This window comes from Brachycentrus maculatus, unplaced genomic scaffold (assembly GCF_059751285.1).
Source record: "Brachycentrus maculatus isolate JH-2025_06_01 unplaced genomic scaffold, ASM5975128v1 h1tg000172l, whole genome shotgun sequence".
Taxonomy (NCBI): domain Eukaryota; kingdom Metazoa; phylum Arthropoda; class Insecta; order Trichoptera; family Brachycentridae; genus Brachycentrus; species Brachycentrus maculatus.
Genome location: NW_028280925.1, coordinates 1,729,252 through 1,743,357, shown reverse-complemented (window position 1 = coordinate 1,743,357; position 14,106 = coordinate 1,729,252). Strand labels below are relative to the sequence as shown.

Genomic DNA, 14,106 nt, shown 5'->3' with positions numbered 1-14,106 from the left:
CTTTCTTTCTTTTTTCTTTCTTTCTTTTTAGTATGTTACTTCGCGCTGAAGGTTAGGAATCATGGTAATTTTTACTTTGCCTGCAGCCGCTCAAAACAGTGACTAAGCGTTACAGTGGAACCACTCAAGTTTTTATCTGTGTAGAATATACGTCATCTTCCTATTCTGCATTTACCGTCCGCTTTGGTTTGTAATATATTTGCTTCATAAAATGGCTTAGTTTTCGATTATTCAATAATATTACCCAAAGTCGACTGCTTGCTAAATTACACAGATAATCCAATAATTATTTTTCTCATTGTTTTGCAAGAATGCCTCTTCACGATTTACGAAGGCGAATAACATTTCAATTATTAAACTGATAATAATTGAATAGACATCATTTGATATTAACCATTATCCTGTGAAGCTTATGTGAGTGGGTTTATAGAGTGATCGCGGGAAAAGTGAATGTTTAATATTATGTATCCGATTGTGTTAAAATGTCATGACTCGCCTGGACCAATGGGCTAAAGAGGGCGGATAAAGGTACCGAGAGAATATCGACTGTCACGATATTTGCGAGAATTTTACTGTCAGACACCTACGCTACCGGAATAAACTGACCAAGCTATAAATAATACCAAAAACGCAACATAAACTTTCTACAAATAAATACTTATTATTGCGAAAATAATAAATTGTTCCGTCTAGTGATCAAATTTCCGTATCGATAGTAAGAGAGCGAATTATAACGAAGCCAACCGCATGCTTATATAAAAATCTTACTTTGTACAATTTATCATAAGTTATATTTCAGATTTTTATATGTAGGCATCACTTAAAAAATCTTGTTGTTTTGGTCATTCTGTACAGCTTTCACAGAATCAATGTTCGTGTCTGAATTTTTATAAATTTGCGTTCGAGCCAACTGTTGCATACGAAGCGTGCACTCGATGTTTGGGCCGACGGGAGTGCATTGACAATGCATTTATTTTGAATTGCTAATAATTACGAGTGACATAAGGGAATGGCAATGGCTGATACATGTATTACGACGGAGCTTGCGGTTACAGAACGGCGGTAGTGAGCGTAATACTGAGTACTGAGGTGCGCTCTCACGACTTACGGAGAGATTATTAACTGTCGGTGTAACAGATATAAATTTTACATAAAAAGGGGAGATAATTCAGGTATTTACAAAAGTTTAATCGGTGTTTTTATAACCAATCCTCCAATTCCCCACCGATTATTTCAAATAAATACTAGGTTTATTTTATTTGATCACACTCTTGCATACCAAAATTTGATTGTATAAATCAAAAGTTTACAGCGTGCTTGACACGAGAAAATGTAAGTTGCAAAAAAACAGGTGGAATATGACAGTAATTATTTATTTATCGATGGTAAACTTGATTAGATCTTGAATAGAAAGTAACACGAGTCAGATTATCACTTAAAAACTAGAATGCATCGATTATATTACGCGACACGACTGTTTAAAAAAACTGATACTAATATAGGGACCGCTAATAGTTGTTAAAGTGAAAACAGTCGAAAAAAGTGCTTCGAACGGAAGCACACAGCTTCAATCTAACGAATGATATCGGCATTCAGTCAATAAATCATTTTAATGATACGTTATGAATAAATAAGTGCTGGTTATTTTATTCGTGTTCACGTATTAAATTTCGCCATTCCAAATAATGTCTTGTTCTCGGTAGCTGTAATGGCCGTGAAAGTTAAAAGCTTAATACAATTAGTAGTTGTCGGCCATACTTCACTGGTTTTGTAAAAAAAACATCGCGTTTTAAGTGTGTGTGTGTGTTATCAAAGCCGCCAGCTTAAAAAAAAGATAGTCATAATTTTAATGACGTAATGCTTTTTGTGAGCAATGAGCTAAGAATTTATTATTTAGAAAGCAGGATTAACAGCTTCTTAAGTCATGATTAAAATAAAATAACAGATAAGCTAGAAATAATTACCGGTACGTGTTTAAGCGCGTAGTTCAATTTTATTTACCATTGTTATGCGATTCGAAGAAAGTCTAATATTTTTTTCCTGCATTATTACGTAAATATTGGTCAGTAAAAATATTTTTTACAACTTCAATAATGAAATAACGTTAACAACATCCCAATAAATCTACTTGCGCACGTTGCAGTATTTTTACGCCAGAAGCGTTGAATATAATAACGGACTCTTCATCCGTGAACGGCATTAACAAACCGGAAAAGATTTTTTTGAGTTGCGCTCGCCGCTGTAGGACGGATAATATTTTGTGTATGCAAGTTTTATTGAATCATTTAATATTATCAAACACATAATTACAAATTACAGATTACGGAAATGTGCCCTCACTGAGTTTTGTCGTGCCGAAGGCCCATTTAATAAAATTATAATTAATATATATATATATATATATATATATATATATATATATATATATATATATATATATATATATATATATATATATATATATATATATATATATATATATATATATATATATATATATATATATATATATATATATATATATATATATATATATGCAGGTTTATTCATATTATGATTAGTATAAATAATAGTTTTCCATTCGACAGTGGGAGCAAGTTATACAACTCAATTGTATAGTTATCAAAGTTATTTTGACTAAAAGAGGCATATCGCTCACTTCTTTCAACAACGTCACATATAAAAAATCGTCAATTTTCAGTTGTGTATGTTTCCGTAATGCCCAGAAAATGTACTATATCCCAGCAAAAGTGGCATATTTTAAACTTAATATTTACCCGCTACAGGGCAGAAAGTGTTGTTTTTGCATTTTGATGAAAAGGTATTGTTTAATTATTTTTTTAAATTTACTAAATAATTTTCAAATGGAGAAAAAACAACCAAGTTTTACCTGAAAAGAGATGTTACACAGTAAAATGTTCAATAAGTAGCTTGATATTTATTTTTAATACATTTAATTATATTTTTAAAGCTTAAAAACTTCTCCTGGAAAAACATTTTTTTATATTTGACGTTGTTGAAAGGAGTGAGCGATATGTTAGATTTTGTTTGATGAGTTTCTGTGTTTTGGATTTTGTAGTTCTCTGTATGTTACCATGAAGTGTTTCAGTTGTGATTTGTGTGATTTGCTGTGTTAGCTAATCTTACCTGAGAATGAGATGATGGTGTTCACTTGGACAGGTCTCACAGGTTCTCCATCAGTAGCAATGACGGTCACAGAATGTCCTTCGAAGGTGATTTGCGCCGGGCAAACGGTGCAGAAGGAGTTTATCATCCTGAACCTGTATCTCCTTCCTGGAGTGATGGTGAAGATCTCAAGCGGTGTGTTGGTCATGAACCCGGTGTTAGGATCCCTGAACTGTCCCTTGCCGTTGAAGAGAACGTTCTCGGGGTCTTGTCCAGTGTTGACTGCAAGTCTGCCAGGGTATCTTTCGGCGGCGTCTTCGTGCATCCAATCGCTGAGGAGCATGACGTGGGTAGTCAGATCGAAGTCGTAGAGGTGGCTGTTGGGATCCTTGGACGGGGGCTGACGGACCACGATGCTGCCGAACAGACCATCTAGCGAACAGACCATCTAGTTTCTGCAGACCTGTGTGCGCGTGCCAGAAATGGGTGCCTGCGTTACCGGTCCATTGATATCTAAAACCATATGATCGTGTTATATAATTGATTCGATGTGCTGTATTAACAAATACTTAATTTATTGAATTGTTGATTATTTTTAATCATATTTTATAACTGTTAAATTCTCAAATAATTTTGGCAATTGTTGATTTAAAAATAATTGTGTTCTATTAAATTCTCGAATAATATTGGGAATTAAACAAAACAGTTGAATCAAGTTATACAAATATACGAGTATTACAAAACAAGAACCTACTTGTACTGTTCGTATGCATGTTTATGTTTTTAATCTTTGAGTAGACTAATTTAATTTTTTTAATATTATTTTTTGACATCTCAACATAGATGAAGAAGTATATGGAAGTCATTTACGGGGCTAACGGCCATCATAAGACCAGACTTCCATATATACTTCTATATATATATATATATAGACTTCTTCTTCATCTATATTGAGATGTCAAAAAAGAATAGAAATAAATAACTTTTAATTAGAAATAATCCAGATTTGTATTTGGTATAAGTTTAAACACACTCAAAATGTTGTAAATTTTAATTTTATTTATAATACACGTACAAACTGTTTTTTCTTTTATTTTTTTATGCTTTGCTCTCACTTTGTATATATTTCATTATATTTTATATAATGTCTTTGTCATATAAACCTAAGAGGCTTACGCACTTCACCTCGAGGTTTATAAAAAATAAAAAAATAAAAAAAATAACCTGAAAGTGTTGCCTTGCTGGATGGGGCACTGCGTGACGTAGGGCACCCCATCGTAGAACTGCGATCCTCTCTGCCAGATCCCGTGCCAGTGGATGGTGACCTCCATGCCCTCCATGTGATTCTCCACGTCCACCACGACCTTGTCGTTCTCGCACACCTGGATGCTAGGTCCTGGCAGCATCCTGTTGGCGGTGAGGATGCCCCTCTCCACTCCGTCGGCCAGCACGCACTGGCAGTGGCTCCACACTACGTTGGTGGCATTAGGAGTGCAAACTTGGCAAGCCCTGGAAAAAAATAATTTTACATTGATAAATTACAATAAATCAATCTTTATGGTAGGTACAAGAAGACTGAATAAAAAATTGTATTTTAACAGATCTTATGCTGGGTCGATCGAGCGTAAGTCAATGAGTGACGCGAGCGTACTCCACAATCACTAAAACATTTTAAGCATTTTTAAACACACACACACACACACACATATATATATATATATATATATATATATATATATATATATATATATATATATATATATATATATATATATATATATATTTATATATATAAATATATATATACACACATATATATATATATATATATATATATATATATATATATATATATATATATATATATATATATATATATATATACATATGTTTAAACAAAAAATATGATGTTTTTATGAATTAGTCTTTCGCGTAAACTTAATAATGTTTAATTAAAAACTAAAAGTAATTTGACACTAATAATACGTAACAACAAATAAACAATTAACTAAAATTGGTACCAATCAAATAGTTTATTTAATATGTTCTTTGATGTCAGTTAATTTTTACTGTTGTATTTTCTTGCTTCTATCTATATCTCCTCTTGTATCCTTAATTTATTGTTTTAACAATGTATTTTGTTTGTTAGAGCTCGTAAACGGATGGAGGGTTAAAAAAAGGCTTGTACCAATGGTCAAAGTAGGACAGTCCCGAATTATACTCTTTGTAATAAAGTTTCACAGAAAATTCAGAAATTATATCACTACAAACATTAAATATCCCATCAACAAAAGACGGCAATTTTGATAAGAGTATCCAAACGCAAACGGCGATCGGCGGACTGAGGACTGTAAAACTAGCCTCCCGCATAAGATGTGTTAATAGTACCAGCCGATGATGTTTGTTAAATAGATTTAACTTAGATAAATTGATGAGAAACTTGGACGTGTGAAACGGGAAATAATATGTCCGAAGGCATCATGAACGTTTTCTGTTGGGCGGACGCCGGACCCCCCCGGATGACCGGAGAAAGTGAATTAGTAAAAACATTATGTAAATGAATACGCACGTGTGAAAAAACACTTAAAGAAAATAGTTACGTCAGTTACTCAAATCATGCATAAAGGTCGGGTTAAATCGAATATCTGATTATAATTTGTTTTGTAGTCGATATTTGAGGATTGATTTAATGAGATCTTTAGGGGAAAAAGAGCAAAATAATAATTTTTTTAATGAAAGTCAGAGATATATTTAAAATTAAGAGTATTTTTTCCGCTTTTGGAAAAAAATAAAAGCTCTGGAGAAACCTGAATTAAAATTTTATCGGGAAAGAAAATTTCAAATGATTTTAAGCCTATAACTTTCTTCTACCGTTATTAAGAAAGAGAAGATTCTCGATTAACATGCCTAAACCATTCATAACACCTTTCTTGATTTCATCGATAATGCTTATCTCGGACTTGCATTCTTTCCTTATTTCACCAATCGATCATCTAACATACATCATTTTACCGCATATTCGTTTGAGAGATCGCATGTCGACTGCAGTCAGTTTACTTTCAATCTTCTTTTTCCAACTTCTTGGGTTGGAAATATCACACAATGTTAACTAAAAACTAACTTACCAAGTATCCCGCTGCTTCCCCACAGGGGTAGGAAGAGAGAATAGCAGATTTGATTATAGAATAACAGATTAAAATAAAACATTTTTTAAACTAGAAGAAACAAAAATGCTCTTAATTATCTACTCGTATATACCTTATACATAACAAGGCAAATAATAAATACAACTATTTTTATTTATGGATTTGGCGTTTTATTTGTAGAACTCCATTTTAATTTATGTATTCATTTTAAATCAAACATAGATTTTTTGAGTCTACTAAGTTGTATTTTATTAACGATGCCGAATCAATCAATGAAATGAGATAATAGAACCTTTAGAAGTCTTTACAAACTATCTCCGTTTACAAAACCCATACAATGTTAATAAGTCAAAAGGGACTTACGCTCCCAGGACGGTATAGTACTCGAGCGTAAAGTGGTAGTAGCACACCCTCGGCGGCTCGTTCTCCCTGCAGGCCCTGGCGCACTCGTCGGGCGCCGACAGCAGCGGGTTGCGCCGCAGCTCGGCCGTGGCGCTGCTCGTGTAGTCCAGGTGGCGGAACGGCGACTTGCTGTTGGCCGCGGCGGGCAGCGGCGGCAGCGGGTTGTCGCGCACGCCGGCGCTCAGCTTGCCGGCGCCGCCGCCGCCGAAGCTGAAGGAGCCCGTGGGCGCCGTGGACAGCGGGATCTTGCCGGGGTGCGTCTGTACCAGGCCGTGCGTGGCCGAGAAGAAGTCGGGGTCGGTGGAGGGCGAGCTGGCCGCGTTCCACCACGACGCCGACGTCGACTGATCGGTGGGCAGCACTTCTGCGAAAGGAAAATAAATATATTTAGCATATTTTGACACCTCAATAAAGATATTTTAAATATATTCCCTTTTAAAGCACAAGAGTTCAGTCTCTGTTTTGGAGAGGATTGGCGCAACTAAAATTATAAGATTGTATTAAGTAGACATGTATAGAAATTGTATCAAATTGTATAAAAAAAATGTTACTGTATTACAACATTTTGAGTGTGTCCAAATACTTGTTCACAAAATCTGGATTATCTCCAATAACAGGAATTATTTTCATATTATTTTTTTGACATCTCATCAAAGATGAAGAAGAATATGGAAGTCTGGGCATTTACGGAGGTGACGTATGACGGTCGTCATCCCCGTAAATGCTCAGACTTCCATATTCTTCTTCATCTTTGATGAGATGTCAAAAAATAATAGTTACTGTTTTAAATAATTAAAAATAAATCAAAAAGATATTAAGAACACATGTATTCTTAATAAAGAAATTTGTAGACAAGGATTTGGACACATCCAAAAATGTTGTAAAATTTAGTTTACATCATAAATATTTTTAATATATGAAATATTCTTTACTAAAATTATTAAATAGAACTAATCGGAGTTTAAAAAAAAGATTAGTCGGATAAAAAAATATCGTACTTAATGACACTAAGATCTCATTGCGATCATTGAAAAATCACTGTTATGGGTTTGTACAAACGGAAATTATTGTGGTATTAATGGATGACATTATATTATTTACAGAATGAAAAAATTACCTTGAACGATATATTTATCATAGGAAACTTAAAAATGAAGAAAAAATGTTTTCAATGCAACCAAATTAGGCAAACGTCACCAGTATTTTAAATTTCCAATATCATTAAAATATGAACAATCTATCTGCCAAAAACAACGTAGTATTTTTAAATATTTCAACGTATTATTTTACCAGCTGCCTGACTTCCAAAAAGAATGAACAAAAATAAAACTTTATGGAAAGACATTTGTGTGAGTGATTAGTTAGTATATCTTCTTTCATTTGTTTCCTTTAAACATACTTTTTATCTTATGTTTATAAAATGCATATTTACCACACCCGTTTATTGTTTTATATTTTACATTTTGTCCTGTGTTAGTTTTGTTAAATGTGTAATATTTTTAACTTTCTTATTTTTGTAACGGTCTTGTTAACCCTAATCCTAAAATGAGAAATGAAAATTACTCACCGAGAATATAATACATGTGACTCATATATGTGATATGTTAAAAAAATCAAGATAAAATTTAAACTTGTTTTTTAAATTAATAATTTTTACATCGTCTTAATATGTACAAGTATGTATTAGTGCACATTAATATGTACTCGTACGACTGTCTACATCGTATTCCAGATACATGATGTAAACTGTCATTTATTGTATTTTAAATATTTATCATCTCTAGTGGGGGTTACAACGTTTAAGAATCGACGCAATAATTTGTCGTTGTGTCATACTTAAATAGTAGTTAGAAAAAAATTGTATTGTAACCCGAGTCGTATTTTTTATCTCACGCTGTATCTGTCAATGATTACATCTATAAATCAGAGAAATTACAATACACGTATTGTGTTATAATACATATGATTTGAGTGTCATAATTCTTGCACAGATAAGATTTATTTGTGTGTTTGTAAAGTGAAAATGGAGAATAAATAAGTACATTATTTAAAAATTGCCCAAAGTTGTTAAAAAATCTGTAAAAGTAAAACGCTTTCCATTTTAGCAACGTGGTACGGAAACTCAAAGCAACATCGCGTGCAATCTTAAATTCCATCTTTGGAAACGTATAATAAAATATGCATTAAACAGTAACGCTATTTAATTATAATAAAATAATGTATTTAATGCAAATTACATTATATTGTTATTGTAATTGCATAATTAAAACCATTATGAAATCTCTACAACAATAAATTCTAATAAGTGGCATTCTTACAAGAATTTTGTAAACTGATGAAATTAAATAAACTAATAGAATTAAAGAAACAAAAATTTACATTTAAATAAATGACAGGATGCGTAAGTGGCATTCTTATAAGATTTTTGTGAACTGGTGAAATTCAATAAATTAAAAGAATTTAATACTTAAAAATGTGTATTTAAATAAATAATAGCATGCGTAATATTCATTTCAGCACTCTAAATTGAATCATGAAGAATTGGAGTAGTGTAGCAATAAAATTAAAAAAAGATAAAAATGTCGATTGAAAGTGCGGAAGAAATAACGTTGTTTTGAAATTTGAAATATAATACATATCTGTCTCCCCATTTACAGAAATGGACAAGAAATAATCTCCCATAAATGAGCAGAACTAGTTATAAGTTATTGTTAAGGCATGATTTTAAAAAGAAATCTTTATCCATTAACTTGGACACAATCGAATAGACTTATTTACATGTTATACACTGCTGGGATAAATAAAAAGTATTCTGTGGATTGAAAAGCTTCACAGCAAATATGTGTGCACGTGTATATTTATATATATATATATATATATATATATATATATATATATATATATATATATATATATATATATTTATATATATATATATATATATATATATATATATATATATATATATATATATATATATATATATATATATATATATATATATGTATACTACAAAATTTACGTAGCAACACAAAAGTATTAGATATACTTCAATCTTGTTGTTCGAATCTGATCAATTAGTACTGATATTATTATATTAATAACAAAAGCAAACTTGTTATTGCTTTAAGATTAAAATATTATATTTAATATCTAACCATGACCTGACACCTGGAGCGATAGACATATCTTAATTTGTATGCTTGCTTGTGTTATTTACGATAAACAAAACACTCCATTTTATAAAATACTAATAAGGTTTAAACATCGACAAGAATAATGTACAGTCCATATTATGATTAATACCACACTATTCTTTTTACCAATTTAATGAATTATTTTTACAAATTATTATCATTCATAAGACAACAGTCGCTGTGGCGAATTTGGGTAGACGTCCGACTGCGAAACTCGCGTCACGCGTTCGATTAATATGGCAAAATGAATTCAATAAATATTTGGATAGACGCTCGAATGTGAAACTGGCATCATGGGTTCGATTCCCACCTATTGCGAAATAAATTCAAGAAATATTTATTTTTAATTCGTCTGGGTGTTGTATTTTTTACATTAACCTCGCATTATCCTACCTGCCTCTAAAAGTATGAAGAGGCTTTGCGGTTTATTGCTTTGAACTATAATAATTGTTTTTTTCATCATTCATGACTGTGTTGCCACGTGTTACTGTGGCTCAGTGAAGTAAAATGAAAAAAAAAGTCCAAAGAAAAAAATTGTGACGTTGTGTCAAAATTTCAAAGTAATTGTGACATTAGGATATTCAAAATTTTGTATTAATGCACATTTTTCATTTTGATTAACGTATATTTGTCTAGGTGTTTGTGATGCATTATTATTTATAAAAAATTTCTTGATTCTTACTATCATACCTGCGTAAAAGCCTTCGATTTAGAGGCTTTGAGGGTATTTCTCTGTTAAAATATGTTTTCGAAATGTACAAAATTCAATTACTGATTCACCGTTGTTGATGGCGTTTATGCGAGAGATGAGAGTTTAAAAGCTTTGCACAGTTTATAAATTGCAGTAAGCTTTCGAGAATTACTACGTCAGCGAAACTTTCTTGACTTATTTACCTCGTTAATCACATTTGAGTGAGCCTCACGATCCGACACTTGAACTTATACATATATAATATTATAAATATTATGTATATAATATCCAACCCACGAGACGTCATGTCAATTAGGTCCAACTGCATAAACTTTTTATGACACGATGTCAAATGAACGAGCACGCTTTCTTTAACAAGAAAGCCCGAAACCATTGAGCTTTTGTAACGCGTATTGTATCGCTTTCTGCCCTCAATAATTTATAATCCTTACATCAAGATGTAAACGTGAGTACGTTCTGTCCCACTTTCAAAAATATAACGTACTTATGATGAAAGCTGTATTCGTAATTCCCGCTACAATATTTTATATCACAGTTGAGGACAGTAAAGAATTTGAATAAAAAATATCACTGTTTCGTATGAGTCGCAAAAAAAAATTTAAAAAAAAACTAGCCGTAACCTGCTACGTATTGCTGTGACGCAGTCTGGTTAAATGGAAAATAAAGAAAATACAAATCACAGATTTTATAATATGTTTCCTGTGAAGCAATAAAAATATTAATCTATGAAATAGTAATGCAATCAGAAGCAATAAAAATGCTAAGTGACAGAAGCTGTCAAGAAGTACACTGACCAAGATGAGTAATACTTAGGATTGGTTGTATTGATTTTATGTTTAACAGATGGCGCTGCCATATAAATATTTTTCCTAAAACATGTTGCTAAAAAAATGCAACGTTTTATCAAAATTTTCAAGCATTTATAGCAATCGGTGAATAACTTCGGGGATTTGAGATTTTGAACAAACTTACAATTTTGAACAAACTTACAACAACTTTTACAATTTTATTTATATGGATAATTGTACAATATTCACTTTTACTCTTGCTTGTCACGTATATCATTTGATTGAAAATAGAAACGTGAACAAAACAGTGAAAATAAGTGTTTATGTAACCCAATTCAATTTTATATATGTAATGTAATTGCCAATCAAGAAAACATTAATTTAATTGCTTCTCATTTGATGTTCGATAGTAAAAATGATTATAAAAACGTTTGTCTACTCACTGTGATCTTATAAAGCCGACAATGTTGCAAAATATTTGACGTACGACATATTAAATCTTCAACATCAGCTCGTTACATTTCAGTCAATCTGACATAAGAAATAAATACTAACATAAATATAGGAGGTGCAGTCGGGGTATCTGTTCCAATAATTGACATGATTTATATATAATATCAATAAACTACGTATCGTCAAAAAATAAACTCTTTACTCAAAATAATACGTCAACCGTCATTTATGTAACATATTCACTTCACATGTATCTAATGCATCAAACGTATTCGTATTTATATGCTTGAAAAATCTATACGTGCATATTTATGTAGAAAAAAAATTAAAAGTATAAACAGCATCAACTCAAAGGCAAATTATTCCACAGCAACAAATTTATATTTGGTTAGTTATTAGAAATATAAATTGTGAAAAAAAAATCAGCGGAATGATTTAACCCTAGATAACTAAACATTCGTCCACGCGACGACGCCCTTCTCCGAAAAAGCACTTTCCTGCACCCCGCACCCGCCAGGGTTTGTTTACGGAATAGTGATTGATTATTAAATGTCTCTTACATTCATTCCTAATAAACCAAACTTAAGTGTCATGTAACCAGTTACTATAATTTAATAAAAACTTTTGATAGTTTTCACATTTTTAATTGCGTAGTCCGTCTGACGAATGTTTAGTTACTGTAAATCTACAGATTTAGTTAAGTTATCTAGGGTTAACAACGAAGTTAAAGATAAAACAATAATTTCATTAATTGATTCGGAAGTCACTTTGTGGTAATTGTCTACCCATTTTTAATAAATAAAAAAAATACAATTTTCGTAGTATTAACTCTTGATCATTTACCCATTTCTTTATTTTGCCTTTGGTACATATTTTAGTTTGACCTTTAACCTCCGTTATTTACAAATTAAAAATACTCGTAACTGGATACTGAAGTGTTTTACTCCCATATTTATTGTTTAATCGTGTCATGTTGGCAGGTTATTGGGAAGTGGTCTGTATTGGAGCACCGACCCTATCTCCCTGTAGTACTGAATCGTTTCCTGTGAATGTTGAATTTCATTGAGGCATTTCCAAAGCTCTGGCTACTCAGAATGCAGCAGACATGTCATCGGCTACGTTCAGACATCCGTTCCAATTGATGCAATAACTGCATTTCTCCAGTTAATATCTTTGGAAGGCATAGCAGTAAATCATGGTTTGGAATTAAATAAATACGGTAAGTTGGCAGTATGGGAGGGTACATAGGTAGTATAAAAAATTAATGTAGGTTGGTACACAAAAACCATCGAAATAAAGAGGTGAGCTCATATTTATTTAACGTCTCAGCCCTTTGTGATTGTGTTGTTGCAATTTTATGTGTTTTATTTTATATTTCCTACAGGGATAATATAATTCAGGTGCTCGCTTTCTTATAGCTGGCAATATTTTCGATAGGTACCATACAAGACGTCTTATACTGAACGATATTTTCGCCTTAAATGTAGATAACTGATTGATTTTTTTCTACGAAAATCTCAGATACACACTTCGTTAATGGAGAATTTCGATTTTGCAATTCAATTCCTAATTTTATTTGATTCGTTAGCCATAAAATGTTTAATTTGACAATGTCCTTATTTTGGCATTTCAACACGTATTTAATATAAATATAATGATTAAATTGAATTTATATAATTTATTTAAAATATCCTGAAATGCAATATTTTCAATATAAACTTTGTTCCTACGTATAAAAACAATACCAGGTTAATTTAATTAAGTTTAAAAATAAATTAATAATATTATAACAAAACAGTTACCTCGCGGAACCTCAAGATTAAAAAAAAAACTACAAACGATTTTTAAAAATCATTTCGTATGGATTTTTATAATGTATGGAATGTTCAATTAATCGTTGATTATATGAAGGCAAGGCGATCAGTCCTGCGCTTTACGTACTAGTCTAGGGTAGGAGTGAAAAACAATTATCCCCCCCTGAGAATCGAGCTCGTGACCTCCAGCATGGTTGACAAATGCACTAACCACTACACCATTGAGGCGGATCTATTTACCATACTTAACTATCAACATTTTTTTTTCTTTTCGGTACCGTCTCTACACATTTTTGTTATTACTTGAAATATTTGTTGCTTTGATGTCAATGAAGACTTATAGTTAAAGTACCGCAATGTTTTGAATAAAAATCAACAACGCAAAGTGCATTTTTACGTTCCCAATGTGAGAAAGATGTCAAGATGTCAGTTGCAAAAAAATTCAATCATTACCTGAATGGCACTGCG

At 31.8% G+C, this 14,106-nt stretch overlaps 1 protein-coding gene across 1 annotated transcript in view; it reads right to left on the bottom strand.

Moving 5' to 3' along the window:
* stw (laccase) overlaps nt 1–14,106 on the bottom strand; it is an 88,134-nt gene that overhangs the window by 7,443 nt on the left and 66,585 nt on the right. The window contains 4 exon segments of the mRNA XM_088261983.1: nt 3,148–3,561; nt 3,563–3,639; nt 4,351–4,635; nt 6,636–7,038. Coding sequence (XP_088118109.1) covers nt 3,148–3,561; nt 3,563–3,639; nt 4,351–4,635; nt 6,636–7,038 — 1,179 coding nt within the window.